The sequence below is a fragment of the Emys orbicularis genome, chromosome 9 (assembly GCF_028017835.1).
Source record: "Emys orbicularis isolate rEmyOrb1 chromosome 9, rEmyOrb1.hap1, whole genome shotgun sequence".
Taxonomy (NCBI): domain Eukaryota; kingdom Metazoa; phylum Chordata; order Testudines; family Emydidae; genus Emys; species Emys orbicularis.
This window is the reverse complement of record NC_088691.1, coordinates 100,509,162-100,536,797: the sequence shown is the minus strand read 5'-3', so window position 1 is coordinate 100,536,797 and position 27,636 is coordinate 100,509,162. Positions and strand designations below refer to the sequence as shown.

The 27,636-nt window shown below is 44.8% G+C and overlaps 1 protein-coding gene across 2 annotated transcripts; it reads right to left on the bottom strand.

Moving 5' to 3' along the window:
• Positions 1-712: 712 nt before the first annotated feature.
• CAPN10 (calpain 10) lies at positions 713-24,219 on the bottom strand. Of its 2 annotated transcripts, XM_065410716.1 has the most exons (15): positions 24,169-24,219; positions 21,886-21,962; positions 21,600-21,802; positions 18,568-18,699; positions 17,872-18,068; positions 15,263-15,480; positions 14,732-14,873; positions 11,733-11,899; positions 9,816-10,099; positions 7,604-7,806; positions 5,644-5,696; positions 5,441-5,526; positions 4,327-4,526; positions 3,841-3,886; positions 713-1,535 (listed from the first exon to the last, which is right to left on the bottom strand). In XM_065410716.1, the coding sequence occupies exons 3-15, from the start codon at positions 21,741-21,743 to the stop codon at positions 1,506-1,508; spliced, it is 1,902 nt and encodes a 633-aa protein (XP_065266788.1). In that variant the 5' UTR covers positions 21,744-21,802; positions 21,886-21,962; positions 24,169-24,219; the 3' UTR covers positions 713-1,505. The 2 variants fall into 2 exon arrangements, with proteins under 2 accessions (XP_065266788.1, XP_065266789.1); XM_065410717.1 differs by lacking the exon at positions 24,169-24,219 and having other exon boundaries at positions 5,441-5,696; positions 21,600-21,795; positions 21,886-21,926.
• Positions 24,220-27,636: the final 3,417 nt, after the last annotated feature.

The window sequence follows — 27,636 nt, the reverse complement described above, 5'->3', positions numbered from 1 at the left end:
ACCGTTCTTTTGAACATCTCTTTGGATTTGGCAATGTGACATGTCACTAGAGTGTAATGGATACTTTTTTGTACGCCGCCTTCTCCTGGTTTCCTCATTAAATGTTTACTGTCTCTTTACAAGTTGCTTATGCATCTGTTTTATTATATCAATCATGGCATCTTTAGGAACCAACTATTTTTTTCTTAAGAATCCCTCATTTCCTCTTACAACTCCATCTTCTTTTGAGAAGTTAGTGGAACAACATTCTACTACTGGTTACTTTAAGTAACGGCACTGGACTGTCGAGAACTGAAGAAATTAGATCAAATTACCATCATTTCTTAGGGCCACCCCTAGATATAGCACCATTCTATGAAAATTAAGGGTTTGGTGCACTTGGTACTATCTTTTATTGTGTCACCATCCCACTAATCTCCACAAAAATATATAGTCCTCTATTGATTCCACTTCTGAAAAGGTTCTGCTTCCAACTCGGCTGCATGCAGCCTAGTTTTTTCGGTTTCTGAAGTTTAATAGGAAAGCGTGTAAAAGTCAACGTCAGAGGAGAATTGGACCCTCTAGCTCTGCTTTTCAGCACCCACTTAGCGGAAACCTGGGGACTCCAAAAGATTGCAAAGCTTGCCACAACACAACAAATAAAGCTTAAAGCAACACAAAGATTGAAACGATCAATGATATTAACAGAAGACCTTTTAAACTCTTTAACATCACCATATATTTATTAAAGAAAATACAATATCTAAAAAAACCCACACTTGAGTAAGAAATATTTTAACAGGAATTAAGAAAACAACATTCTGGTTACTAGTAACAAAAATACTGTCTTATATGGCGTTTCAAACCAACAGCTTTGCAAAAGTCATTTCTTCCTTTCTTTCCAGGTGTTCACATGGTGTAAGACAAACTCATCTAAACTCATCCTTTCCAAACTTACAGTTTCATGACAAACATTCATAGTAGCAGGACCATGATAAAGTGCTCAGTAATAGATATAGATCTGGTCTATCCCTATTCCAGTGTACATTGTTGGATCCTAGTCTTTCCTTCCTGAAAAAGGAACTCCAGTTTCTTTCCCCTACACTCCTCCTATCCTCCCCTGGTCTCCTGAGATTGTTTTGTAAACTTGGATATTCTTCACCAAATGTTCTTTCACTATGTACACAGATCACATTTTTTTCCTGCTTTAATTTTAAAACTGCAGCTTGAGTTAAAACATGTGCACATATCCTTTGTCCATATTTTTGGAAGAACTGAGGTATAGCATTAAGTCCAGTTGTATGTCGCTGGTAGTAAAACATATGGAGGGGACGAATGCTCATCAGGATGCATGTGGTCAAGGAGGTATCTTTTCAGAGAGGACATCACCAGGCTGGAAGTCAGTCTGAATGGAAAACCACCGGGCTCAGGGTATTTTCTGGTTACTTCATTTCAAATTGAAAATAGCCAAAGGTCAGGCTTTTCTAGTCTCTCTACTGTTATGATGTTGATGTGAGAATTCCAAATTACCTTTTCATCACAGCTGTAAAGGAGACCTGCAAAAAAGAGACTGAATTGAAGCTATTTCATAGGTTAAAACCTGTAGTTTGTAACATGTTAAGAGTCTCAGGGGGGAAAAGATTGGCAGATATGCCTTAGCTAGACAGAGAAAAGGAAAATTCAGGAATTAAGGCCATGTATCGTTACACATTCTCTTCCTGTTAATTGATACACTTAAATAGTCTCAAGGAAGTGATGCAAATCCCATAACTTCAGTACTTTGGAACTAGACTGAACAGAACCCTAGGAATATACAATACAGTATACCACTGGCACCAGCTCTACATCTCTCTCTCAGTGCCATTGTCCACTTGTCCCAGTGCCCGAGACACACAACTACCTGAATGAAAAGCAAGTGGTGAGGCTGGTAGGAAACAGGAAGGCACTGCGTAGTCTCATAGTCCTAAGTGGACTCGTCACCATTCCTACTCAACCAAACAGCAGCTGTAACCAAAAGTGCTTTAATATTTGATTAACAGGGAGACTGCACCTTTTTCTTTCAGATGTAGACCCAGCACAGTAAGCCATGTTTCCATCTCCTTCAGGCTAAATTACTGCAGTGTACTCCACCTGGCATAGACCAGGAAAGGCACATTATTGTTTAAATACACAGCAGCCCACTTTTAGGTAAGGCAGACTAACAAAACCACATCACCAAAGTGGTCTATGCTCTCCACTGGTTCCCCTTCAAAAACTTGAACTGCATCGAGGTTCTAGTCTTTATAACCTTCACCCAGCTAGGACTTCTTAGACTCAGAGATCATCTCTTTCTGTATCTTAGCTGCAATCAATGAGGAGATTGTGCCTGTCATCTCCAAACTGAAATTCTCAGGAAGTCTGAAGCAGGGTATTCTCAGGGGAGTGCTACTGTCACTTTACCCTACCACTGGACAGCAGGGTAGGCCCAAGTCTTACTACCCTTAGGGAATAATGTAAGAATCATCTCTCTAGATAGGCTGTTGTTACTGAGGGATGGGCCTATCAACGTTTGCCCTAGAGACAGGCAAGAACCACATCTAAGGAAGAAATGAATAATGAACAAGAAATGGAAATAATGCTATTACTACTTAGGTGTTACAGCTCCTAGATTCCAAAGCAATGGCCACCATTAGAAATGTACATATACGTTTCCATCTCTAATTTCTGGGAAATAAAAGTCCAGTTTTTTGTGTGGTTTTGAGGACAAAGTATAATCACTGGTCACCACAACCTAGAGCAAGAAAATTAGTAAGCCAACTGATACCTGGTGTGGGTGTTTTTTTGTTTGCTTTTTGTTCTGTGTATAATTGGTCTCTTTCCCTCTTGGAGGTTTTATCGGGTTGATATTTGTCTTGCCTAATAAGTAAACAGTGTTATCAAGAACACTCTCTGATTTAAAATGCAAGTCAGATTTTATTTTAACACAGTTGCAAAAAATAATATTTTTGGATCTTTTCCCCCCAAAATAAAAATATCTTAAGTGCCAGGAACTCAGAACTCATGCCCAATCCTGCAACAACATTGTGCACATGTGTAATGGGGAAAAAAAAAAATCAGTGAAATGTTAAACATGTTGCATTTACTTGACCAAAACAGCTCATAGCCCAATGTGAATTATCATTATAGCATATTGTGTGTGCAAGCAAACACAAATGTAGACCTACTAAGGCGTGCAGGGCAATCATCTCCAGGTTTTCCCTCCTCTTTTTTCCTGTATTAGTAGTATTAATTTCTAAATATTGCAGTAGTGCCTAAAGTCCCCAATACAGGTCAGAGCCCATTGAGTGAGGAAAAGGACTGAATATATAAATAAAATGATAAGAGTGATGATGGTGACAGAAAGGGAGAAGAATACAGTTAAATATATGTATATATACACACACATATACACACGTACATACTTTATTAATATTAATAACTTTAAAAATGCAAATATAAGTGTCAATTATCGCCATAAGCCCATCACAGCTATTAGTTCACCAGCTTCTCACAGGCTTTACAGCAGAGGTGGGTATTGAGGATGGATTTGAAGGAGTCAGTATGGCTTTATAGATCATTTCAGAGAGGGGATTCCATGTGTATGAGGCAGCATGAGAGAAGACAGAGTTATAGTATAATTGCTACTTTGCAGACTGGGAAAACGAAAAGAGAGGTTTACTGATGTGCCCAAGAACAAACAGTTAGCAATGGAGTGGAATTAGAACTTGCAAATTCCTGTCTCCCAGTCCCTGGTGCAAATGATTAGCTAATGTGTATCTGTTTGCCTCTCTGACTTCCAGTGTACCTCAATCTCAGTGCCACTGAAATTCAAATGCCACCTACTTCTTCCAATATTTGTCCAAGGGTCTCCTGGCTCTGAATGCGTTTCCTATTTGAAAAGAAAAGAGAAAATTACTTCAGTGCAAAGCATTAGTAGTTTCCTACTGTCTCATCTCCCAGGAAACTCTACCTGTCTCTCTCAAGATCTAACCTCCCTACTTCCTGCAGACCTTAGATCAGAGCCTCCCACAGGCCTAACCTACTTCCTGTAGTTCCTCTTTCTGAGGCCCAAGTGTTCATCAGGTTAACACCTGATCCCATTAGTATCACGCCCTCAGATGGGGGGCTGGTAATTATGGCACAGATGGAGCCAGCCCTTGTTCCCTTAAAGGGCCAGTCATCCCAGTCACTCTGTGGTAGTGGTACAAAGACATTATAATAAATATGAAAACATTACTATTATAAATGATTGTGTAGTGTTGTCCTATGCTCTGTTACATGTGAATTTAGAAACAGTGTAAACCCAAACACATACCTATATATTTTTACCTGTCTATTTTGGTTGTTATGACCACTGTGAAATTGCCTTCAGTATTAGGCAAGTACGTTGAAGGTACAATTACATAATTCCCTGCAGAGAGTCGGCACAGTTGGCTCACTTCCTGTGAGTAGCAGTGAGGTACACAGCTAACCAGTGGCTCCAAGTGCAGAAAAGAACAAGTATGTGGTTTCCAACTGCTGTTAGGCACCTGAAGACATTAAAATAATTTCAGATCTCACACCTTTAAAACAAACCAGTGTGTTCCATAAATAATCCACCCCTCCAAATACACATCCTATTTCATATAATGATCACTGTTTGCTCAGGATCTCTTATCAGTTGACAGGAAAAAAAAAATATTTGTTGGGGAAGAGGGGCAGGAGAGATTCATGCCCGATTACCAAGATTGGGTCTTAGTCACCAAACATTCCGAACCGTTTGCATCTGTGCAAAAATGAAAAAAAATCCACTCATTTTAAAGAAGTGTATAATTTAATATAGAGTTAACTAGCTATAGTCTTAGTGTTAAATAAAACCCTTCAAATGTTCAGAAAATGGCTGCTGCATGACTTCTAAACCAGAATATGACAAGGGTTCAGTGAAACCAGAAATTCGGTTGCTATGCTATCCAATCATGCATTGTAATACCATACACTCTACTGTACCTGTGAACTAATACAGCTCAAATGTCTACTTGTATTGGCCCAAATGTAACCATTTATTGGCTGCATTTCCATTCTCCAAGGTAAGAGGCACCTGAATAAGTGATGGATATAGGCCTGGTCTACACTACCCCCCAAATTCGAACTAAGGTACGCAACTTCAGCTACGTGAATAACGTAGCTGAAGTCGACATACCTTAGTTCGAACTTACCGCGGTTCAGACGCGGTCCACACGCGGCAGGCAGGCTCCCCGTCGACTCCGCGGTACTCCTCTCGCCGAGCTGGAGTACCACAGTCGACGGCGAGCGCTTCCGGGATCAATTTATCGCATCCAGACCAGACGCGATAAATCGAACCCAGAACTTCGATTCCCAGCCGCCGAACTAGCGGCTGGGTGTAGACCTGGCCTTAGTTGATTCTTGTAAATGAAACAATCAGATTGACTGGGGTAAATCATACCTGGAAGATATGAAACCCTATTGGATGACACTTGCTATCTTGACAGTGCTGGCGGAGGGTGACTTTCATGCTGCGCTCTTCTGTTCCTGCAGGGACGGAGAGGGGAAAGCAGGGATTGGTATGGAAGGAGTGGAAGTTCCTGCTACCTCCAGCACTTTGGCCATTTTTCCAGCATCCCTGTAGCTGCACAGTCTCCCATTCACCTGGTGGGAGCTCTTCACAGAGGGTAGCATCAGTGGGTGGCGGTTTTATCTCACTATCAGATGTAAGACAGAAAGGGAAAGTAGTGTACAAAAGGTAAAAGATTTCCATGACTGCAATTCACCATCCTTAGTGCTCAGCTGACAAAATATGGACAAATACTAGTAATGAAATGTGTGTCAAGAAATGCAAACTCTTGCCAGTCAAGCATTCCCATTAACTGTCAATTCAATGCCAATCATTGCCACGTATAAATATAATTAAATGCAAAACCTGAACAGTTGTGGAACAAAGAAAATAAATACCATAAAGTAAAAATTAAGATCTCTACAGCACCTTTAATCTGGCCACATTGCACAATATAAATTTAAAGTATAAGCACATTAAAATATGTATTTAAGAAATAGCAATAGAAAATACAACATGCTGCATTAGTTTATTGATTAAATTTATCTTTTGAATTTCCTAACATTGATGCATTTAGTTTCTTAACCTTAACGTTCCATGAACTTACATTTTTGCATTTAATTTCCCTAGGGTTCCCCCCACTAAATAGGGCAGGGGGGAAAAAGAAAGAAGGAAATATGAAAACAATGTAGCTCTCAGAGTCCTTCCCCACTACCCACAGAGCTCCAGAAGACATCTACCCTGGATGAAGTGAGCACATCACAGAACTGTGCAACATCCAAGATGTACTGATGCCTGCAGTAATTGTGCAGCAGTAAGATTCTTGTATAAAAACACACCAGACCCTGGATGAAGTATATTCTCCACAATGTACACACTGCAAAGAACTACACCAGTTCACCTCTGAAAAGCGTGCACTTCTTCCAGACACTGGGCCTCTCTTGGGTCAAAAAGGGATTTAGATGGCCACCCCCAGGTCCCTTGAGGTACTATAGTAGGGGTGGGGAATCTTTTTTCTATCAGGGGCCATTGACCCACAGAAAAAATCACTCAGGGGCCACACACAGCCCTGGGATGGGATCAGAGGCTTGAGCAAGTGCTCGCGGCTCCAGCCCCGCAAGAGGGGGGGGAGGCAAGGGGGCACGGAGGCTCTGGGACGGGGCCAGAAATGAGGGGTTCCGGGTGCGGGAGGGGACTCCAGGCTGGGACAGGGGGTTGGGGTGCGGAAGGGGGTGCGGGCTCTGGGGTGGGGCTGGGGATGAAGGGTTTGGGGTGCAGGAGGGGGTGCCAGGCTGGTGCCAAGGGATTTGAAGTGCGGGAGTGGGCTCAGGGCTGTGGCAGGGGTTTAGGGTACGGGCTCCGGGAGGAAGTTGGGATGCGTGAGGGGATTCAGGGTGTGGGCTCCAGCCGGGCGGCGCTTACCACAGGCAGCTCCTGGTTGGCGGCGCAGCGGGGCTAAGGCAGGCTCCCTGCCTACCCTGGCTCCGCACTGCTCCCAGAAGCGGCTGGCATGTCCAGCCCCTAGGCGGAGGGACCAGGCAGCTCAGTGCGGTGCGCGCAGCCAGCGCTCACAGGCGCTGACCCCGCAGCTCCTGGCCAATGGGAGCTGCGGAGCCGACAGTGGGAGTGGGGGCAGCATGCAGAGCTTCCCTGATCGCCCCTCCACCTAGGGGCCACAAGGACATGCTGGCGATCCGGCGCTTGCAGCTCCAGCCCAGTTGCAGGGGGGCCGCTGAGGCTCGGGGCTTTCGGCCCATAGCGCGGAGACCTGCTGCAGGCCGGACGAAATGAAGCAGCGGCCCGGAGGTTCCCCACCCCTGTACTATAGGAAGGATTTCAAACATCTCCGCGACCCCATTCAAAGAGCCGGGAGACGTGCACGTTATAGAGCCACACTAATTACCTGAACTCAAAAGATTTAGCACCTTCTTTACGTGTACCTCTCCTAACCATAGTTCAGGTCACAGCAAGCCCTCGTAAAGGGTATAATGCTTTACATAAACTGTCAACAGGGTTTTTGTGGGATTTGCTACTTCTCTTCCTTTGCGAACCTACCTGAGGCAGATTCTCCCCGTTGAGAATACACGAAGCAGAAAGTCGCTCTCTGCATCCTTCAGAAAGGTGCTAGGGACAATAAGGTAATAACCAGGGGCAAGGTCAGAGTGCAGATGTACTTCTCTGTCATAAGAATGACAAATGGTACCTACAACCGGAGGAGCAGAGAGGGTCTTTGGTAGGTTAAACCGCCTCTTCTCCACCTAAAATAGACACATAATGTAGCATAGCATTGTAGGAAAATTGACAAGATTATAGCGAAGTTAAACTGGGTCAAATATTCAGTCAACAAACCCCAAATCCATAGCACCATAAGTGTGTGTTTTGCCATCTGGCAGACCATGCGCATGGTGCAGATTTTATTTCCAAACCTGTCTCGAAGGGTCAGATTCAGGATAGCACTCATGAGGGTGAGCAATTCGGGGTGGGGAAAATGCTTCCCCCTTCTTGTGCCCTTGAGCAGTGCTGGACAGAATTTCACTGGGGACTGTAGTCCCTTTTCTCACACAGCTTCCCTGTGGAAGTTAATGCCAGAAAGGGGGCAAGAAAGGGTGAGGTAAGTACAGGGAAATGGTCCACCATCTCACCCATGCATCAGCCAATAGAGCAGACCACACATATAGCACATTACACCATCTCAAAAGGCCACAGAGCATTGCTCTGGCATATTTATCCTGGGAATTCTGTCTCAGCTAGAATTGCTCTTGGGGATATCAGTTACAAACCAGCCCCACGCAGAACTGATCCAGCATGCTTCAGGGCAGAATTTTGCCCAAAGGAAATACATTGTTGTGCTTTCATTCAGATTAGATTTACCCAGGAGCCAACATGGTCAGACCATAAACCATGGGAAGCTCTCATTTTCCATGCAAAGTTCAGTGGTGCTGAACCTTGCTCATGTACAACAGCTACTTTTTCAAACAAATACTTTTGGGGGAAATCTCATGTATTCTCAGGGCAGGTTAAGGCTCAGCAACTACCAGAGCACATTTTGTAAAGTGAGCAACTGTTATCAAAAAAAGTGAAAACAATTTGTTTTAATTTGCTCTCTTCAAAACAAAAACAAAACAAACAAACAAAATGAACAGGCTGGAGCAAACCAGGCCCAGACTGAAAACCTGTCTGCCACGTTTCAGCTGAAATGAAACGTTTTCAGTGAAGGGCAAACATTTTAACTCTTACACTTTGTTATACCTAAAATATTGTGTAACAGAGATCTGTGGGGAATTAAAGGAGATTAGGAGAAAAATACTGCTCATATTTTGAGTTAAAGAGTTTGGCCTGAGCATCAGTAAAATAAGCCTTCATCCACTACTAATTATGTTCTTGTTTACAAAAGTAATTAAGAAGAAAAAAGCTGTTAGAAGATATTTTCATAGTGCAAATTACACTTGGAGGTGAAATTATATTAATGAACCCAGGGGCAGATCACTGTGCAACTGGCAAGCATAAAAACCCATTTCTGAAGTTTTTGAACACCTCCATGATAGCCTGAGTATGCAAAACAGAGTTGCACAAAATTGCATATACAAATGAGTAGAATTATTTTCAGTTGTACTAGGCAGCTCTGAAATTAGTTTTCTTCCTATGCACATTGTGTTGCATTCTGGGTACACACATTATTAGACAGAGTTTAAGAAACTAGAAAGAACCCAGAGAAAAGCAACAAAACAAGTAGGGTGGTGAAAGGACTGACTTATGAGAAAAGATTAACAGAGATTTTAAAAGATTAAAACATATATAAGAGGTGATAATTAAGGGAGAGACATAACAGTATACAAACATGTGAAGGGTGTAGACACCAAGGCGAGAGAGGAACCTCTTAGGATAGTACAAGGGGGCTGAACTAGGAGAAAGGAGTCGACATTAAGAAAGGGAAAAATTAGGCAGATTATCAGGAAAAACTTTCTAATACTGCAATGTCCTGACTGGGGGAAACAGTCTCCAAAGAGAAGTAGCGGAAGCTTCACTGCTTGGAAGGTTTAAAAATAAACGGAATAAAGCCCTGGTAGATGTACGATAAGCAACAATCCTTCAATGACCCTGTGAGATGGGGAGGCTCGTCTAATAGGTCTTTTACACCCCTGACTTCTATGAACAATTGACACATGGCATTGCTATAGCAAATGAGGGACTATGTCAGATGCTCCTGTTTTTCTGGAAACTTTTCTTCTTGGCCCAACTACAAGTTTGAAAAGTTACCCCTAATTACCTTCCAGATATGCAGTCCCACAGCCTGGTAATTCTTCCCTTGAATGCCTTCAGTCAGAGATGAACCTTCCTCTGCTAAGCGGGTCAGATTCCGAGTTCTTCCAGCCCAATCAGCAAAGTACTTCCTGGGTTTCTGCAGAAGAGCAATGCACACCTCACTCTGCTCACATATCCTCAGCCAGAACTTGGGGTTAATAGGGAAGCTGTTGTTGTTACGGCAACCACCTGCAGACTGGCCTTTCACCCAGGATCCACAGAGATTCTGAGTATGACTCAGCACTTTCTCTAATAAAGAAAAACAGGTAACACACATCAGCAATTGGAAACAATTCATTTTTGTGGCTCAGGAGTCTCCAGACTGACAGCATTGCTGTGGCAGTGCCATTTTCTGTGAGCTAATGTTCACAGCCAAGATATCCCAAGCAAGTCAGAGTGGGAAGCTGAGGAACTTTATCCTTAAAGATCATATGCAGAACTATTTCTACAAGTCTGAAACCTCAAATTTGTCTCCCAGTTGGAAGAGATCATTACAGGGCTCCCCAATAAAATTTTCTACGGGAAAGGACTAACCCCCACACCAAGGGGCCAGACATAGCAAACAATTCTTCAGCCTGAAAAAAAAGGCTTTAAAACTCCTGTGCAATCTCCTTCTTTCCTCCCAGCAGCAACAGACACAGGAAAGGCCTACAGGTTGGGAAGGAAGAGAGTAAAATACTGGTATTTCCGCTTTTAAATATTTTGTATCTGATATTGCAGCAAACGAGGACAATAAAATAACCTAGATAGAGATTGTCTCATTTGCAAACATGAGCTGATGTTAAGAACTTTACAGCAAGCGTAGGTCGGAATTCCAATTCGCTACTCCATAGATCATCTTGAGGTGGGATGAAGGTGTAACTGCAACACCTACACCTCTGGGGGTGTGGAGGAGCAGGAGGAGGAGAACTTACTACACTACTTAATGTGACCTGAATTCAGCAAACAATCTGTATTCCACAAAGAACTTAAGCACATGATTTAATACTTTGGTGAATAGGAATTGACGTACAAACGTGTTTACATATTTTGCCAAATCGGGGCCAAAATGCCTTCTACTGGTCTTTCCCTGGAGTAAGCACAGAATCATAGAGATGAAGGGCAGAGGAGAACTTGAGGAGTCATCAAGTCCAGCCTCCTACACTGAGGCAGGATTACGTAAACCTGGCTCCATTCCCCAGGCTTCTGTTCCTCCGGTGCTGTTCAGATGACCTAATTCAGAACCAGATTCTCCCCGTGTGTGCCAGGGAAGGTGAGAGTTTGTAGATGGCATCAGCAACTTATCTCCCCAGGCTTCAGCTACTGCACTGTTCTCCACACAACCTAGCTTGACAGCTTACACTTCTGTTTTACCCCTTCGCTGCCTGTGAGCTGAACTCCAGCTATCATTCCCAAACCTCCTGATGCCTAGGCTGCATGGAATAGTGCATGGAGTATGCACTGTAACCATAAGGGCTAGAAACATTTTTTTAAATGAAAGTTGAGATTTCGGAGCATAATTCTATAGCAGGGAGGTCAGCTCTGCAGCAATCTCCACAGCCTCAAAGTATGTGAGTCCCTGAGCTTTGCATAACCATTTTCACTTGCAACTCTTAAAATTATTGGCAAATAAGGAAGAGGATTTTTCCAGTAAATCAGAGAAATGTAGAGAAAGCAAAAAGTTAATAAGTTTAATTTACTTACCAAGTCGGGGCCAGTTCTGTTCTCCAATCTCACCCAGAGTACGCACTCAGTGCATACTCAATAAAACTTGGAAAAAGTTTTGGAAACCACAAAGGTCTAGTGCTAAACAAGTCTAATTTTGGCCCTTTTTAATTCAAATCAGACTTCCCCATTAAACTAATCTGATTTGTTACGAATAGTCCCTTTGTCCACATCGTACCTGTATAGAGGCTCTGAAGCTGTCCATCTTCAGTGACTGGAAATCCAATGGTAATCTCATCAAACTCCTTGAAAAACTCCTCTTCCTCAACCCAGAATTCTCCTTCCTGGATCTGGGAAAGCAATTCTGAAGCAACTACTGGATCCAATTGGCTCCACCCTTGACCACTGCAAATAAATTCACAAAAGTCAATGCCTAGGCTGTTTGCTCATACTCCCAATAGAGTTCTACAAAAATCTTCTATCAAAAATTGCTTAGTGAGACAAAAAAGTAGTTTTTCATTTTACTGTTGTGTTCATCCATACATTTCCTCTAGTTATTAATCATTGGGACTGGAAAGAAGAAATTATAGATAGGCAATCTCTGTGAAGGAAGACCTAGAAACCAGCTAAACCAGAGAGTAAGGGATTATGGAACATGCTCCCAGGTAAAATAGATAACTTATTTACAATGAACAATGAACAATGTGAAAAGTACTTGTACTTTTGTTTATTGTTGTTTTTTAAAAAAATCAGGTTTTAGAATTTGTGCATGATGGAAAGAGGAAGTGAAAAACACAACTCCAAACACAAAAAAGTGGTTCAACAAATAAAATTAAATATGTCTGTTTTAGAAGGGTTTTCTGGAGCCACTTACTGAGCCCCTTGCATCAGCGACACACCATTTCCATAGAGCAGTAGGGCAAGACCTTTTTAGCATGTTGGCTTCCAAGTTACTACAAGTTGAAGATCTGAGCCACAACTAATTATTTAGGGTCCTACTAATTGCAATTCCAATTAATTTTACTGAGACTGAAAAACATTCTGCACTTTACAGAACAGGGTACTACAGCTTTAAGTTCTTTGAGGCAAGGAGTGCGTCTTCCTTTATGTGCTAGACACCACATAAAACAACACTAATTTTTAAATTAGGCTAACTTTTTCTCTATACAGTGTTGTTGTAGCTGTGTTGACCCCAAGACATTAAAGACAAGGTGGGTGAGGTAATATCTTCTACTGGACCAACTTCTGTTGATGATAGAGAACCTTTTGAGCTTACATAGAGCTCTTCTTCAGGTCTGGGAAATGTACTCAGACTATCACGGTTAAATACAAGATGGAACAGATTGTTTAGCATAACTAGTGATGAGCTGCCAAAGTCTTAAGAACCGGTTCCCTACTGGTTCTTTGGCGGTACGTCCTTGACTCACTCCGGGTCTTAGGCGGCACTTCGGTGGCGGGCCCTTCAGAACCACCGAAGACCCGGAGCGAGTGAAGGATCCTCCACCGAAAACCCAGTAGGGAACCGCCCTGTGAGTACAAGCCCCGTCCATCCGTCCCCATCCAACCCCCACCCACGTCCTGCCCCCCTCAGAACCCGCAACCCATCAACCCCCCCCCGCTCCTTGTCCCCTGACCACCCCCTCCCGAGACCCCCCACCCTAACTGCCCCCCTGGACTCCACCCCCTACCCAACCCCCCCCCGTTCCCTGTCCCCTGACCACCACCCCAGAACCTCCACCCCCTCCCTGCCCCTTATCCAACCCCTCCTCCCAGCCCCGGCCCAGCCCCCTTACCATGCTGCTCAGGGCAGCGTGTATGGATGCCGCGCGGCCCATTGGAGCTCGCAGCCCCACCCCCTTACCATGCCGCTCAAAGCGGCAGGAGCTGCTGAGCTGCCCAGGAGCAGTCCAGAGCGCTGGCGCCGGCGGCATGGCACGCTGAGGCTCTGCGAGAGGGGGAAAGGCAGGGGAGGGGCCGGGGAGCCTCCCCAGCTGGGAGCTCAGGCGGACCAGATGTCACCCACGGGCCGGAGTAACGACAGAAAAACCTCCCTCTCCCAATTGCTCACCCCTTTAACAACCGGTTCTAAACCGGCTTCTAAATTTAACAACCGGTTCACGCGAACCAGCTCCAGCTCACCACTGAGCATATCTAGTTAATACATATTTCAAGGGACCATTCAAGTGAAGTGGCCTGATAACACACTTTTCCAGCCACTTAAATAAGAAAAAAAAATCTGGGGGAGAGGGGATTAAGTGAATTACAGACAACAACTATTTAAGTCAGTGGTTTTCAACCTGTGGTCTGCGGTCTATGTTTAAGGGGTCTACAAAAGGTAGACTATGAAAATAAAATTTCAGATCAAGAAAAGGTATTTTGTTTTTCTGATTAATCAAAAGTATGTAAATATCCCCAGATCAAAACCTGGAAGTGTTGTCATTACCATACAAGTCCACTGTCTAGCACTCTTTCTCATACTGCGTCAAATGTTGTGCTGAGCATGTGCAACATGTATAGTTGAATTCTGTTCAGTCAGTTTTCAGTCTAAGACGTCTATGGGAGGGGTCCACAGACCACAGGTTAAATTTCCAAAGGAGTCCACAACTCCACTCGAAATATTTGTAGGGGTCCACAAATGAAAAAAGGTTGAAAACCACTGATGAAGGTGAAATGAGACAACCACTATGCTCTCAGAAGAACTCATACAGAAATATGATAAAAGACAAGCACCATATCACCTGTGGGTGAACACTTTTCACGAAGTGATCACTCTATATCTGACCTCTCAGTCCTCATCCTCAAAGGAAACCTGCACAATCCCTTCAGAAGATGAGCCTGGGAGCTTAAATTCACACATTTTCTAGATACCAAAAATCACAGATTGATAGCTTATTACAACAATCTATAACCCATTTAAACTCCCCCGCCCCCCCCCCCCCACACCACCACCAAAAAACATATTTCCTATCAATGTATCATGTATTTGGACATCTGGATTGCCAGACCCAAAGCCTCAAAAAATTAAGACCCACAAGATCCATGATGATGTATGTTGAACTCATAAAAAAGGTTCTATGAAATAAGGCTACCGTACTCTGTAACTCTTCTCTGTTGTAGCCTATTACGAATACTATTCTCTGTAATATACACACACACTTTGTGCTCAACACAATAAATATCTTCATCTTTATGGTAGTACCTTAAAAAGAGTATTCTAAATGAAAACAAGCCACTTACCCTTCCCTCCAGTGTCCTTTCCAACACCGCCTCCCCCAAGGGTTTTGTATCCGTAGCAAGATGATTTCCTTGCCCGAGACTCTGGAGAGATGAAGCATATCTGAGACAATAAAGGCATGAAATTCTCCCAGTTCACTGGCACCTGTACAGGAAAGATAACCATCGTTAGGAGGTAGAAAACTACCCAGCATTCTTTTTCAAGGCAAGAGGAAGTAAGCTCTCCATCCACTGTGAAAAAGATTCACTTTCTACTTGAGAAAGTTGCTACAAGTCCACTGCTCTGCCTGTGAACACAACAGATGAACATGCAACCCACACTGTACACAGAGACAAATAACTGCCTGGTTTATGTATCTATGATCAGAAGAGTGAAGAGAAATGCTGATCACCAGAATCCCTAGAAACATGCTAGTTAGCTTTGAGTATCCATAGACCAGTGGTGCTGAAGCACTACTTTCCCTTACTTTTTTCCTTTTATGGGAAGAGACAGACAGTTGCCATGTTTAAGAATCTCTGGAATGCTCATATTACCTTGCCTGGAGCTGAGGACTGAGCAACTTATCACACATCGTTCCTTCAGGTTCATCAGTCTCCTAAATACCATCTTCTCCAAAACTCTACCAGTCCTCTCTCTTTCCATGCTTCTTCCAGGGTCTTTTAGGGTCCATCTCTCAGCTAGACCTCCAGTCAAGTCAACTAAAGCATCTGCCACTTGCCCTGCCCATAACTGCTCATAAGACCCATGCACCCTATAAAAAAAAAAAAACAACAACAACAACAGTGGCACATATTTCAAACTTTACTCCTAAAATGAACATCATTTTGTCTTTATTTTAATCACACATATGTCCCCACTGGGAGCCTGACGTTAGTATGACATAAAAGGTGCCACTGCAGCTATAGAATATTTAGGCCATCAGACACCTCACGTATTCAACAAAGTATCTAGGTGACTGCTGGTGCCTCTGCTATGATTCTATGAGGTACCAGAGGACCTTGTCCAGATGGTGATGGGTTTGTATGACAGTTTCATGACAAGTGGACACACACACCAGTGTAACAGAGTGTTTTGAGGTGAAGGTTGGGCTCCATCAGGGTTCAGTGCTTAATCTATTACTATTCATGACTGTGATGGACTTCATAAGTAAGAAAATCCAAATGGAAGGTGGTCCAAAGTTGATGTATGGAGACCATATTGCACTAATGGCCGATAGTGCAGAAGATTTGGTCCAGGAACAGGAAACTAACAAATTATGGCCTCAAAAGGACTAAAGAAAAGACTGAAGTAATGTGGGTGATTCACATGGGACCAAAATAGATTAATATTAACATTGAGGGCCAGCAACTAAATCAGGTTTCTGCATTCAAGTACTTTGGTGGCTGGCTAGCAGCAAACAGAGAAGTCAACAGAGAACTGTGCGTGAGACAAAACTTGCAAAGATAGATGGTGTGATTTATGATAAGCATATGCCCAGACTATTTAAGAGACAACTATACAAAACTTTGGTAAGACCAGCTCTTCTCTACAGATCAGAGAAATGGGTGACCGACGAGAAGCACTTGAGAAGACCTGAAGTCATTGAAATGAGATGTTTGAGGGCAGTGAAAGAGGTGACATTGCTGGAACACAGGTGGAATGATGACATCAGGAGTGAGACCAAGGTCTGCGGTATCAGACAGAAGCTGCAAGAGAGGAAGCTGAGATGGTATGGGCATGTTTGAAGGATGGATAAGGAAATCTTTTTAAGGAGACATTTGGGACTAAAGTTCACAGGCTGCGAACAAGAGGATGGCCAAGAAAACGGTCAATAGACTGTTACGGGAGGATGGAGTAGATATGGAGTGAGCGTTGGACCAGCAAACCTGGAAAGACCGATAGGCTACCTGATGGGAAAAGGGAAAGAAAAAGGAAGACATCCAACTGCCTTATGGAAAGCTTGATACAATCCTTTCCTGTACAGAAACTGCTCACTGCTTGTCATTTGCACCTCATCATCTTAGAATTTTCATCACCATTCATGATGTACAATATAGTTAGTAATGTTTAAAAAATAACGTTTCTAACATACCTCCCCTTAATATATTCTTTCTTTGCTAAACACAGTCAAACTAGTTTTTTCTCCCACCAGTTTTATTTTGTGGGATCAGGGAGGTTGTGTTATTATTTGCGGTAACTACAAAGCAGAGTGAATGAACACACTGAAAGAGTACTAAACCAGATTCATAAAATTTCTGTAAGAAATGGTCAAAACAATATTTACCGGGCAAACCAACAGTAAGAAGAAAAGGTTAATGTGCCAAAGGTGCCTTGACAGAAACATGTACCTTAACTTCAGCATATCTACAGCTAGCTGGGTAACTTCACCTTAAAAGGTGTTTGTCCTCTGATGGGGGCTAAACAAACCCTTCTCTAAGATCTTGTAACAGTTTGGTGTCCACCTTATCCAAAGCATTTGGTCTCTGAACTGCTTTGTCAGTCTACACTGTATTGTGGGCTGAGATCGTATTTTGCTGCTTGTTTTATAAAACAATGGCCCCACTATCAAACAAAACAAAACAACAACAACAACATTCCAGGGTCCATAACTCCTGACAAAACCAGCAAATGAGTGACAAGGGATGGTTAGGCAGCAGTATGCAAGAGAGAAATATTCAGAGCCTGAGCCTCAGTTAACATAAATTGGCGTAGCTTCATTATTTCAGTGGAGCAACATATATTTTCAATAGCTGAAGATCTGACCATTGATGTCTACCTTAAATCTTCTCAAATAATGCAATAGGGAAAACTTTATTTCGGTCTTACTAAGCTAGGTGATCTGCAGCTAGTAGCTAGCTGAGCATCACTGCAGTCTATCAGCTGCTAGGTCATTATAAAAAAAAAACAACGCTTATTTTTTCACAATTCCTTTCAGTAAGAAAATCTCACCCTGTGTGAGGGTGGAACTGTATCTGGGTGATCCAGGATAAACTCTGGCAATTATCAGTCTATATACAGTGAAATATAAAGAGTTCAAGTCCTAGAGAGGGTTCTGGAAGCCCACATGGCAGGAATGCAATCCAATCAAACAAAGCACTATGTAGAAAATATGTGCTAGTTATTACTGCAATTTAAATCTCCTCCTCCAATGAAGTTCACATACTTGGCATAGACCTTTTCCAGTAAGGGAAGCCAAAACACATCTTCTGTCTGACACTGGGAGAAACAGAGTTTACCCCCAAGGCAAGGCAGGCGATCATCAATGGTTACCTCCACCCAATGTCCAAATTGCCAGACTTGACAAGTGAAACAGCCTGTGTATGTCTCATCTGTCCAGCTGGGCTGACCTGGAGGAATTACCTGGAAGAAGACAAAGCAATATTAACAAAATCAAGACAAACAGGGACTTTCTTTTGAGGAAACCACCACTTAAAACATGGTCAATTGCAGCTATTCTACATCATAGCATAGATAGAAATAATGTCATAACATCAAAGAGTAGAGACAGAGCATCAGAGTACATCATAGAAGTTTCATTGAGTTGGAAAAGGCTAGGGAAAAATAAAAATGTTAATGGAGCATACAGGAGAATCCGCTAGGACAGTGGTTCTCAAACTTTTGTACTGGTGACCCCTTTCACATAGCAAGCCTCTGAGTGTGACCCCCCTTATAAATTAAAAACATAATTTTTATATATTTAACACCATTATAAATGCTGGAGGCAAAGCGGGGTTTGGAGTGGAGGCTGACCGCTCGCAACCCCCCATGCAATAACCTCGCGACCCCCTGAGGGGTCCCGACCCCCAGTTTGAGAACCCCTGTGCTAGGACATGAAACATTACAAGAAGCTGTTCTATACCTTAGTTAGCAGGTATTTACTCTTCTGCAAAGCAACACAGGCACACAGGAACCAACAATCTCCCAAAATCCCTTGCTTCACTTGCACCTCCTGTGCATTGTCTGAAAACAATCGAGGAGCAGAACAAATTTCCTAAAATAAAGCAAACATTAAGGTTAAATCCTGCATGACAGTCTAAGCCAAACAAGTCTATGTTTTGTGGAATCGGATGGCTCATGAGACGATTAACACAATAAGGGGCCTTCCACCTTTCATTCCTGTTTGAATACAGCACAGGTTACCACTAACTGAGAGTTGTAGTAAGGTGAGGCCCTGAAACATAACCTCTTGTGTCAAAGGCCCAGTCTGAAGCCTGAACCAAAGTACTTCCAGGCACTGCTAAGCAAAAGCTGGGCTGTGAGACAGAGGTAGGCCCCACTCACAGAAGGTGGCAAGAAGAGGGCTGCTAGAAGCAGGTGCATCTTAAAGACAGGGTCAAAAGGACAGCGTGATGGATAGAAACAACATGATCAAAGGAGGAGACAGCCCCCAATGAGTCATGGGGCTGTACCTCAATACGTCAGTAGGGATGAGTAATCTGTCCTGTAACTGTATAAAAGTAGGTCCCGGAGTGCGCATCTTTGGCCAGCCTAGGGGGCAGTGGAAAGTCCCGCCACTGACTGAGCTGTGTCCATTGCCAGGGGGCACATATTCGTAGTATGTCCTGTAGAGTCTATAGGAAACTATTACTGTGCTTCGTTTGACAATAAACCTGGCTCGGGTTCCTTCGTACCTTATCAGAATCTGTGGTCTTTGGGGGTTTTCTCGGGGTCTGCTGCGTCAGCTATCTGCGCAGAACTGGGGCAGCACACAGAGGGAACACGCATGCAGCCGACTGTTATCATCGAACAAGAGCAGAGCACCACACCGGTAGCTACTGACAACAAGAGTTGTTACAGTATGACTACTATTCAGTAGGTCACCTATGTGAAATAAGTCTGGTGGGTCTCAGTCCAGATCTTGGTAGATAGATTCCATCATCAATAATACATTACTATTGATAATCTCAGCAAAGAGACAAGAAGTGAATGAACAAAGAGAAATAACCCACTCCCTAGTAGTTGTGCAGGTCACAACTCACAAGCAAGGTTGAGGTACATTATCAGGGCAGCATAGGATGCAAGCTATGAAAGAATTCAGCATCCCAGTACAAAAAAACCCAAAACCCTTATCTGGCCAAGCAAAACACAGTTTGCCATTGCTAAGCAAGCTATTGATCTAAACTGCAAAACAACCAATTAGTCTGATATGATCATAGAATCATAGACTTTAAGGTCAGAAGGGATCATTATGATCATCTAGTCTGACCTCCTGCACAACACAGGCCACAGAATCTCACCCACCCACCCACTCCTGTATCAAATCTGTGTCTGAGCCATTGAAGTCCTCAAATCATGGTTTAAAGACTTCAAGATGCAGAGAATCTTCCAGCAATGTTGAAATTAAGAAATGGATCTCCCTTCACTTTTCTTGTAAACATTACAGAGAGCAGGAAATTGAATGAATTAGCCCTCCTGAGCTGCTGGTTTGCAACTTTTCTGTTTGGCTAGCTGAGCCCCACACTGGGAAATATGCTTATTAGTTATCATTTGTTTTACCATATGGTCTAGGAGCCCCAGTCATGGACCAGGACCCCATTGTGCTAGATGCTGTACAAGCAAAGATCAAAAAAATGGTCCCTAATGCAAAGAGCTTACAATCTAAATATACAACAAGAAACAACAGATGGATATAGAAGACAAGGGAGTACAAGGAAACAATGAGACACAACAGGCGGTAGTCCCAGCACACCAGCAGCTTGTCAGGTTTTTGTCGGCAAAGGAAAGTAATTAGATAGCTTTGCAGTATTTATGGTGCGCTCCTCCCAAGGATGACGGGCAAGCCCAGGAGAAGGTACAAAGGTGATAGTTTGAAAATTTAACAAATGGGCTATGGAGATTGGCATCGACATTTCAATACCGAATGAGAGATGATTGGGTGTGTGTGTGTGGGGGGGGGTGATAGGGCATAAAGGCCTTCAAAACTGAAGACAAGTAGCTTATGTTTGATGAGACAGAGAAGGGGGAGCTAGTGGAGGGATTCAAAGAGAAGGGTGACATCGTCAAAGTGACGAACTAGAAGAATAATCTTTGCAGCAGTGTTCTGAATGGATATGGGAGGGGCAAGATAGCGTTTATCAAGGCCAGAGAAAAGGATATTGCTCTAATCAAGATGTGAGATGATGAAAGCCTGCATGAGAGTTCATCTGGGCGGATGGACAGGAAAGACAGTATGTTTGAGATGTTGTACAGAAAGAATGGGTAAGATTTAGACATAGTCTTGACGTGAAGGCCTACAGAGAGGCCTGACCTGAAGATGACACCCAAGTTATGGTCCTGAGTGACAGGAAGGATGGTGGTGTTGTCCACACTGACTGAGAAAGCTTGGGGGGGTGGGAGAAAAGGACTGGGGGGGGGGGGGAAGACTAAGAGCTCTGTTTTAGTCATGTTGAGTTTGAACTGATGGCTAGACATCCACAAGGAGACTTCAGAGAGATAGGCCAAGATCTTAGTCTGGACAGAAGGAGACTGATCTGGAGTAGAGAGGTATTCCTGTGAGTCTTCAGCATAGAGATGGTAGTTGAATTTGTGTTTGCAAATGAGATTATCCAGGGATAAAGTGTAGAGGAAGAAAAAAGGGAAAATAAACAATACTTTGTTTTTTAAGAAGGCCATTAAGTTATCATATTCACCACTAGTGACAGAGTCCTAAAGGGAAGAATCACAGGTGCCAAACTTAGTCAGACTTGCTGGGTAAACACATTTGATACACAGAGTACTTTAGTCCAGGGCTCTCAAAGTGGCCAGAGATACAGTTAGCCCAGCAACCATAACACACTACTTTTGTCATTTTTGTATTTCAGAACCATACAAAGAACTAGAAACAGTAACTGAACACTGGTTAATGGAAAGTCAAATTTTGTTAAACCATTAAGCTAACATCTCAAAACTCACCTGAGGTCTCAGCCAGGAAATCTCCCCTCTGAATTGTGATAGTGGGGTGGAATAGTTAAAAAATAGGGAGGTGTCGCTTGCTGGAAATGTGGGGTCTTTGTAAAGATTTTCTTTTGTAGCTGACTGCACTCTGCCTCCCAGCATTTTCAACACAACTGAAGCTCTGTCGGCCTCTTCCAAGACTTTACGTCTCCAACTGAAATCTATAAATTAAAATGAACCAGGAATCATAACTTTGGGAGTGGGTGAGAAAGGCTGATAAACTCACAAACGAAAAGTCACTAACCGTTTCCACTTAATCGCTTGAACCATATTAGCTGAAATCTTATTCAAAACCAGTTGTTGGCCATGAAGAATCCAATACTGCAAAAAAAGAACACATCAAATGGTCTGAGTAGTTATTACTCCAGAGGGCATTCTGTGCCAGAAAAATAAAAATTCTGCACAGAGTATTTTAAAATTCTGCAAACTTTATTTGTCATCAGATAAATGCAGAAGCTCCAGCATGGCAGTGGGGAGCACAGGCCACTGGCTGTACGAAGGTGGGAGATCACCCTGCAGCATTCCCACCCCCAGGACATAGACTCAGTGGTGATGCTGCACCTGACCCAGCACAAGGCCTGGGCCTACCCCAGAAACACCCTGGGGCCCTGCCCCTCTGTGCCAGGTGCACCAGGTGTGGGGCAGGCAGGCTCAACCAGGCAGGATCCAAGTATGTAGGGGCTCAGTGTGGGGGGATAGGAGTCTATGTGGGACAATCTGGGTGCAGGCAGCTCAGTGGGTGGTCTAGGTGTGGGGGGATCTGGATGCACAGAGGCTTGTGGGGGGGTCCAGGTGCAATGGGACTCTGCAGGGGCTTCCAGGTGAAAGTGGTTGGGGCTCAGCAGAGGGATCTGGGTGCTGGGGGAGTGGAGCTTGGTGGGGTGGGGGTCTGGGTGCAGCTATCTGGAGGTCAGTGGTGTGGGAATCTGGATGTGGGGGTTTGAGTGCAGGGGGTCCGAGTTCAGGGGTGGTCCAAGTGCAGGGGGGGGGGTCCAGATGTAGGGGTTGAGGTTCAGTGTGGTAGGGGCCAGGTATGGAGGACTAGAGGGGTTCTGGGTGTATGGGGTGAGGCTTGGCCCGGTGTCTCGGTATGGGAGATCCCGATGCATGGGGGTTGGGGGAGCAGCTCCCCGTACAGTGACCCCTCCCCCCGCAGCTGAGGAGCAATGGCGGCAGGAAGCAGGGGAGGATGCTGAGCTTCCTGCAGCTGGGGGAGGTTTCTGGGGGTGAGTCTGACACAGCCCCAGCCACTCCTTGCAGAGGAAGAGGAAATCCCGTCCTCTCCTAGCAGCTGATCGCTCAGGGTAGGAGCCACTGGCTGGAGTGTCCCCAGCCCTGCGGTGATTTACTTCTCCACCGGCTGCTCTGGGTGCCTGAAATTATTTACTTACGCAGCTATGGAGTGGTGTGTGACTGCTCTTGCACCTTCCCTTTGCTTCCCTGTCAGAAAGTCATTTTTCTGCAGGGAAGCAATCTGCGGGGGACATGAATTCTGCGCACATGCGGTGGCGCAAAATTCCCCCAGGAGTAAATTATCCCAGTGCAGCCTGACACCTTCCTCTCATATAAGTAATCTCACCATTAACTGACAGGCCAAGCTAGACAAAAGTATGAAATAGAGATAAACCTCACTGTGAGTACACACACCTGCTACTGCTCAGGATATGATCTCACAAGGTATTTGGAGCAATACTCACTCCCCTCTCAGTCATGCCCTGTTAATCCCCCTCTCTACGCATGCCTGGCCAGATGCCTCCCCAAAGTTTTTCTCCTAAAACTTCCAAGACCCTTCCCCAACAAACATGCCAACCCAGACCCAACCTTCACAGTCCCCCCTCAGACCAGTCCATCCATACACATTCCCCAAAGACCTGCCTGCCTAGATTTCTTACACAGGGCCCCTCACAACTGCCCTCCCAGACCCCTCCTCAAACCCCTCCCTCCTCCACACCTGCCCTCCCAGATCCTTTCCCCTCAGAACCCTCCCTCCGTCCTTCCCACCCAGACTCTTCACCCCCCCAACAGTTGCCTAGACCCCTCCCCAAATCCCACCCTCCCCCCCACAGCCGCTCCCAGACACCTGTCTCCCCAACCCCTCCCCCCACAACCTCTCCCAGACACCTGCCCCTCCGACCCCTCCCCCCCAGCCGCTCCCAGACACCTGCCCGCCCAGACCCCCCAGCCGCTCCCAAATCCCACCCTCCCCCCCACAGCCGCTCCCAGACACCTGTCCCCCCAACCCCTCCCCCCACAACCTCTCCGACCCCTCCCCCCCAGCCGCTCCCAGACACCTGCCCGCCCAGACCCCCCAGCCGCTCCCAGATCCCTCCTTCCCCCCCACAGCCGCTACCAGACCCCTGCCCCCGACCCCTCCCCGCCAGCCACTCCCAGGCACCTGCCCCCCCAAACCCCTCCCCACAACAGACCATTCACATCCCCTCCCTTCAGGGTTCCCTTCCCACAACCCAGCGCCCCGCCCCGGGCTCTCAGCTCCCATCCCGGGACCCACCCGCTGCCGGCCCGTTACCTGGGCTACATCCGGCCCGCTCTACTCGGTCCGGAGGCAGCTGACTGGACCACCAGCCAACCAGGAGCAAGGATCGGAGCACGTGACAGTGTACAACCAATTATAACCCCTCTAGGCAGAGACGCCTGATCCTAGCTCCCCAAGAGGGGCTGGCGAACTACCGATCCCAGCATGCACCGCGGGACAGAAAGACTACAGCCCCCAGCATGCATTGCCAGTGGGCTCTCTCCCCCCCCCCCCCCCACGTGGGGTACAGGCAGTGCTGAGGTCCAGGCCCTCTGCAGCTGCCTCTTGTGAAATGTGTCCAGTTCCAGGTGCAGGGAGCCCTTGTGCTGGAGAAGAGGGAGTGGGGGGGCGGGGGTGTCCTACAGGCTGGGGGGAGTTTAGGGGAGGCAGAGTCAGCCCAGGGTCCTGTCACCTTTGGACCCTGCTGAACAGATTCCAAACTGGCCAAGAAATACAGGCAGCCGACCTCTACACTCGGGGGCTGCACAACGACCTGCTTTGTCAATGCAGCCTCCGTTGGTCGATGAGCGTCAACTAACCGGACTTCATAATCTAATTTTTCTGAGGTCATAATGTAATTATGTAGTTCATAACAATTGAATCATTATTAAAATAGTAAAGATACCAACGATCGACACATTCAATAACTAGAATATGAAAGAAGTGTATAAATATGCTGAAAATAGCCCCCCCCCCCCCCCCCAAACACACACACTTCTTCAAAAGCAAAAAAACAAAAATCAGTGCCTGTGCCTTAAGCATTTGAAAATCATGAGTTAGGCCCCAAAATATCACAAGATTGGCTTTAAAATCATGATATTTAAAAAAACATAATAAATGTTGGGTTCTTTTTAATGGCCTAGTTTCTGAGCCTTTTCATTATAGTTGGGTCACGTTTTCAAGACTCTTTCTCCAATAACAAGGTTAGAAACTACGTTTGTTTGTTTTTGGTTAATGGAAAGTGGAGATTCTCATAGACTACCATGACTCCAGGAGGTGGGGCTTTAACACATAAAGCAGATATTTTGTGAGACTCCTGGCACTTTGGAAAGTCAGCGCCTGTGCCCCCTCTTTGCTCAGAGGCAGGAATTTACTCTTTCCCAGCCATGCTTTTCTATACTACACTCCAATTCCCCCAAGAAGGCAAATACATCCTGTCCCAATGAGGAACCCTGTTTCCCAAATTCAAATTCATTTTCCAAGAAGTACCTGCCTTATCAACATCAATTCTGCGTATGGAAGACATATGTGCTCACAGCAATATGGAAGTTAATGTCCATTGGCTGTCCCTCAAAGATTATCTCAAGCAGACCTCAGAATTTTCCTCCGTGCAATTGTCATCGCAGAAAAATTAGATTATGAAAGCCTATGAAAGCTAAGCCTCATTCACCATCTCCATGCTCACACAGAGGTCATGTTAAAAATCCCAGCACATGGGGAGGGTCTCAGAGCCCGGACTCCAGTCTAAGTGGAAACATCTGTATTGCTATTTTTCGTCTTGTAATATGAACCTGAGTCAACTGACCCAGGCTCTGAGACTGCTGCTGCCACGTTGGTTTTTGTTTTGTTTTGTTTCAGTATAGACATATATTAAGTTGCTTTAGAAAATGGGACGTATGTGATTTTGAGAATTTTATCCCTAGCCCATAAATCCACATTAGGCACATAAATGAGACACCTGATTTTTGAAGCAACAGAGCACCAGTAGCTTCAGTGACTTCATACTGGCACTCAACACCTTTGAAAATCAGACCGTTTATGTAGGTGTCTAAATATTAGTTAGTTGCCTTGGTTCAAGAATCCAATCTTGAAAAATGGTGGTGGTGTTTACCGGTGGAAGGAAATAACTACAATAAATGACAGAAATTATGTCAGCACCTATAGATAAAAGTGCATTGATAGTCATATAATATAACAATACAACCCTAGGTAGAAGTGCATTCTGCACTAGACAGGTGTGTCCCCAGGCATTTCAACACCTCACAGTCACCGGTATCTCAGTGGCAAACAGCACAGTGAGCTCTGACTTGGGCCTCATCAAGGCGAGCAGCCGGACAGGGCTGAAGTGCTCACCAGCTGGTGTCTTGAGATTACCAAGTAATTGGGCACTGGCACCAGCCAACTCAGCCTATTTATGAAAGTCTTAAAGTTATTAATAAAATGAGATGGGGAGAGAATAATACAATCCATCTTCAGAGTATAAAACTGACCGCTCCCTAATCCCCCTTTGACAATGGTCAACACTAATCATTAAGAACGTAAGAATAGCCACACTCAATCAGGCCAAAGGTCCATCTAGCCCAGTATCCTGTCATCTGACAGTGACAAATACCAGGTGCTTCACAGAGAATAAACAGAACAGGGAATCATCAGGTGACCCATCCCCCGTCACCCATGCCCAGCTTCTGGCAGACAGAGGCTACGGACACCATTCCTGCCCATCCTGGCTAATAGCCATTGATGGACCTATCCTCCATGAACTTATCTAGTTCTTTTTTGAACCCTGTTATAGTCTTGGCCTTCACAACATGCTCTGGCAAAGAGTTCCATGGGTTGACTGTGCGCTGTGTGAAGAAATACATTGCCTTTCCACCCCTTTTAATTTTTTCCATGGAATCAGGCATGGCTGTTCGGTATTACACTTGTTGTGTACTTTGGCTATAGAGTCCATAGTCTTGAAGATTAAACAACTTTCTTTGATCAGGGAGTGGAAGGGTGACATGGGAGCAGAGGCCGCACCAGGCAATGTCCTCTGTGGGTCTGCTCTGGATGCCGCACCTTGGTAATTTGCTGGAGCAGCACAGGGCAGTGCCAAGGTACAGAGTGAACCATAGGGAAACATCTGACTGGTGTTTCTGCCTGACACCACCCAGATTCTTTTACCCATGTAACTTTAAGTGGCTCGTCAGCAGCACAATGATTTAGTGCATGCATTTCTGCCAGTTTGGCCAGGCTATTTATGGTGACTTTCCCCAAAATAATGTCAGGGAAAACGTTGCAAGAGGGATTGTTTTTCAGTGACAATATTACATACTGCTATCACCCCAACCCACTACTGGAACTACGAGTGCTGGGGGTGCAGAAGCACTCCCTGGCTTCATGTAGTAATAAAAACCAGAGACGTGGTTCCAGCTTTCAGCACCCCCACTATGAAAGTTGTTCCAGCACCCCTGTATAGCCTCCTCTATGCCAGTCAGAGACCTCAAGGTCTCCTCCCGCCTTCTGTCCACTCAATGTCATCCTACCTGTTTTTCTAACTAGCTCCCTTCTCATCTCCACCCACTCGCTTGTCCTTAACTTCTCTTCCCTCTCTGGGCTCCTTTCCTGCCGCTTTCAAGCAGGATCTTGTTTCCCTTATCAAGAAGAAACTCAGTCTCAAAATCATTTGTCTTTCTAGCTACCAACCCTTCTCATTCCTTCCCTTCCAACCTGTCTATTCCAGCTGCCTCCACCTCCTTCCCT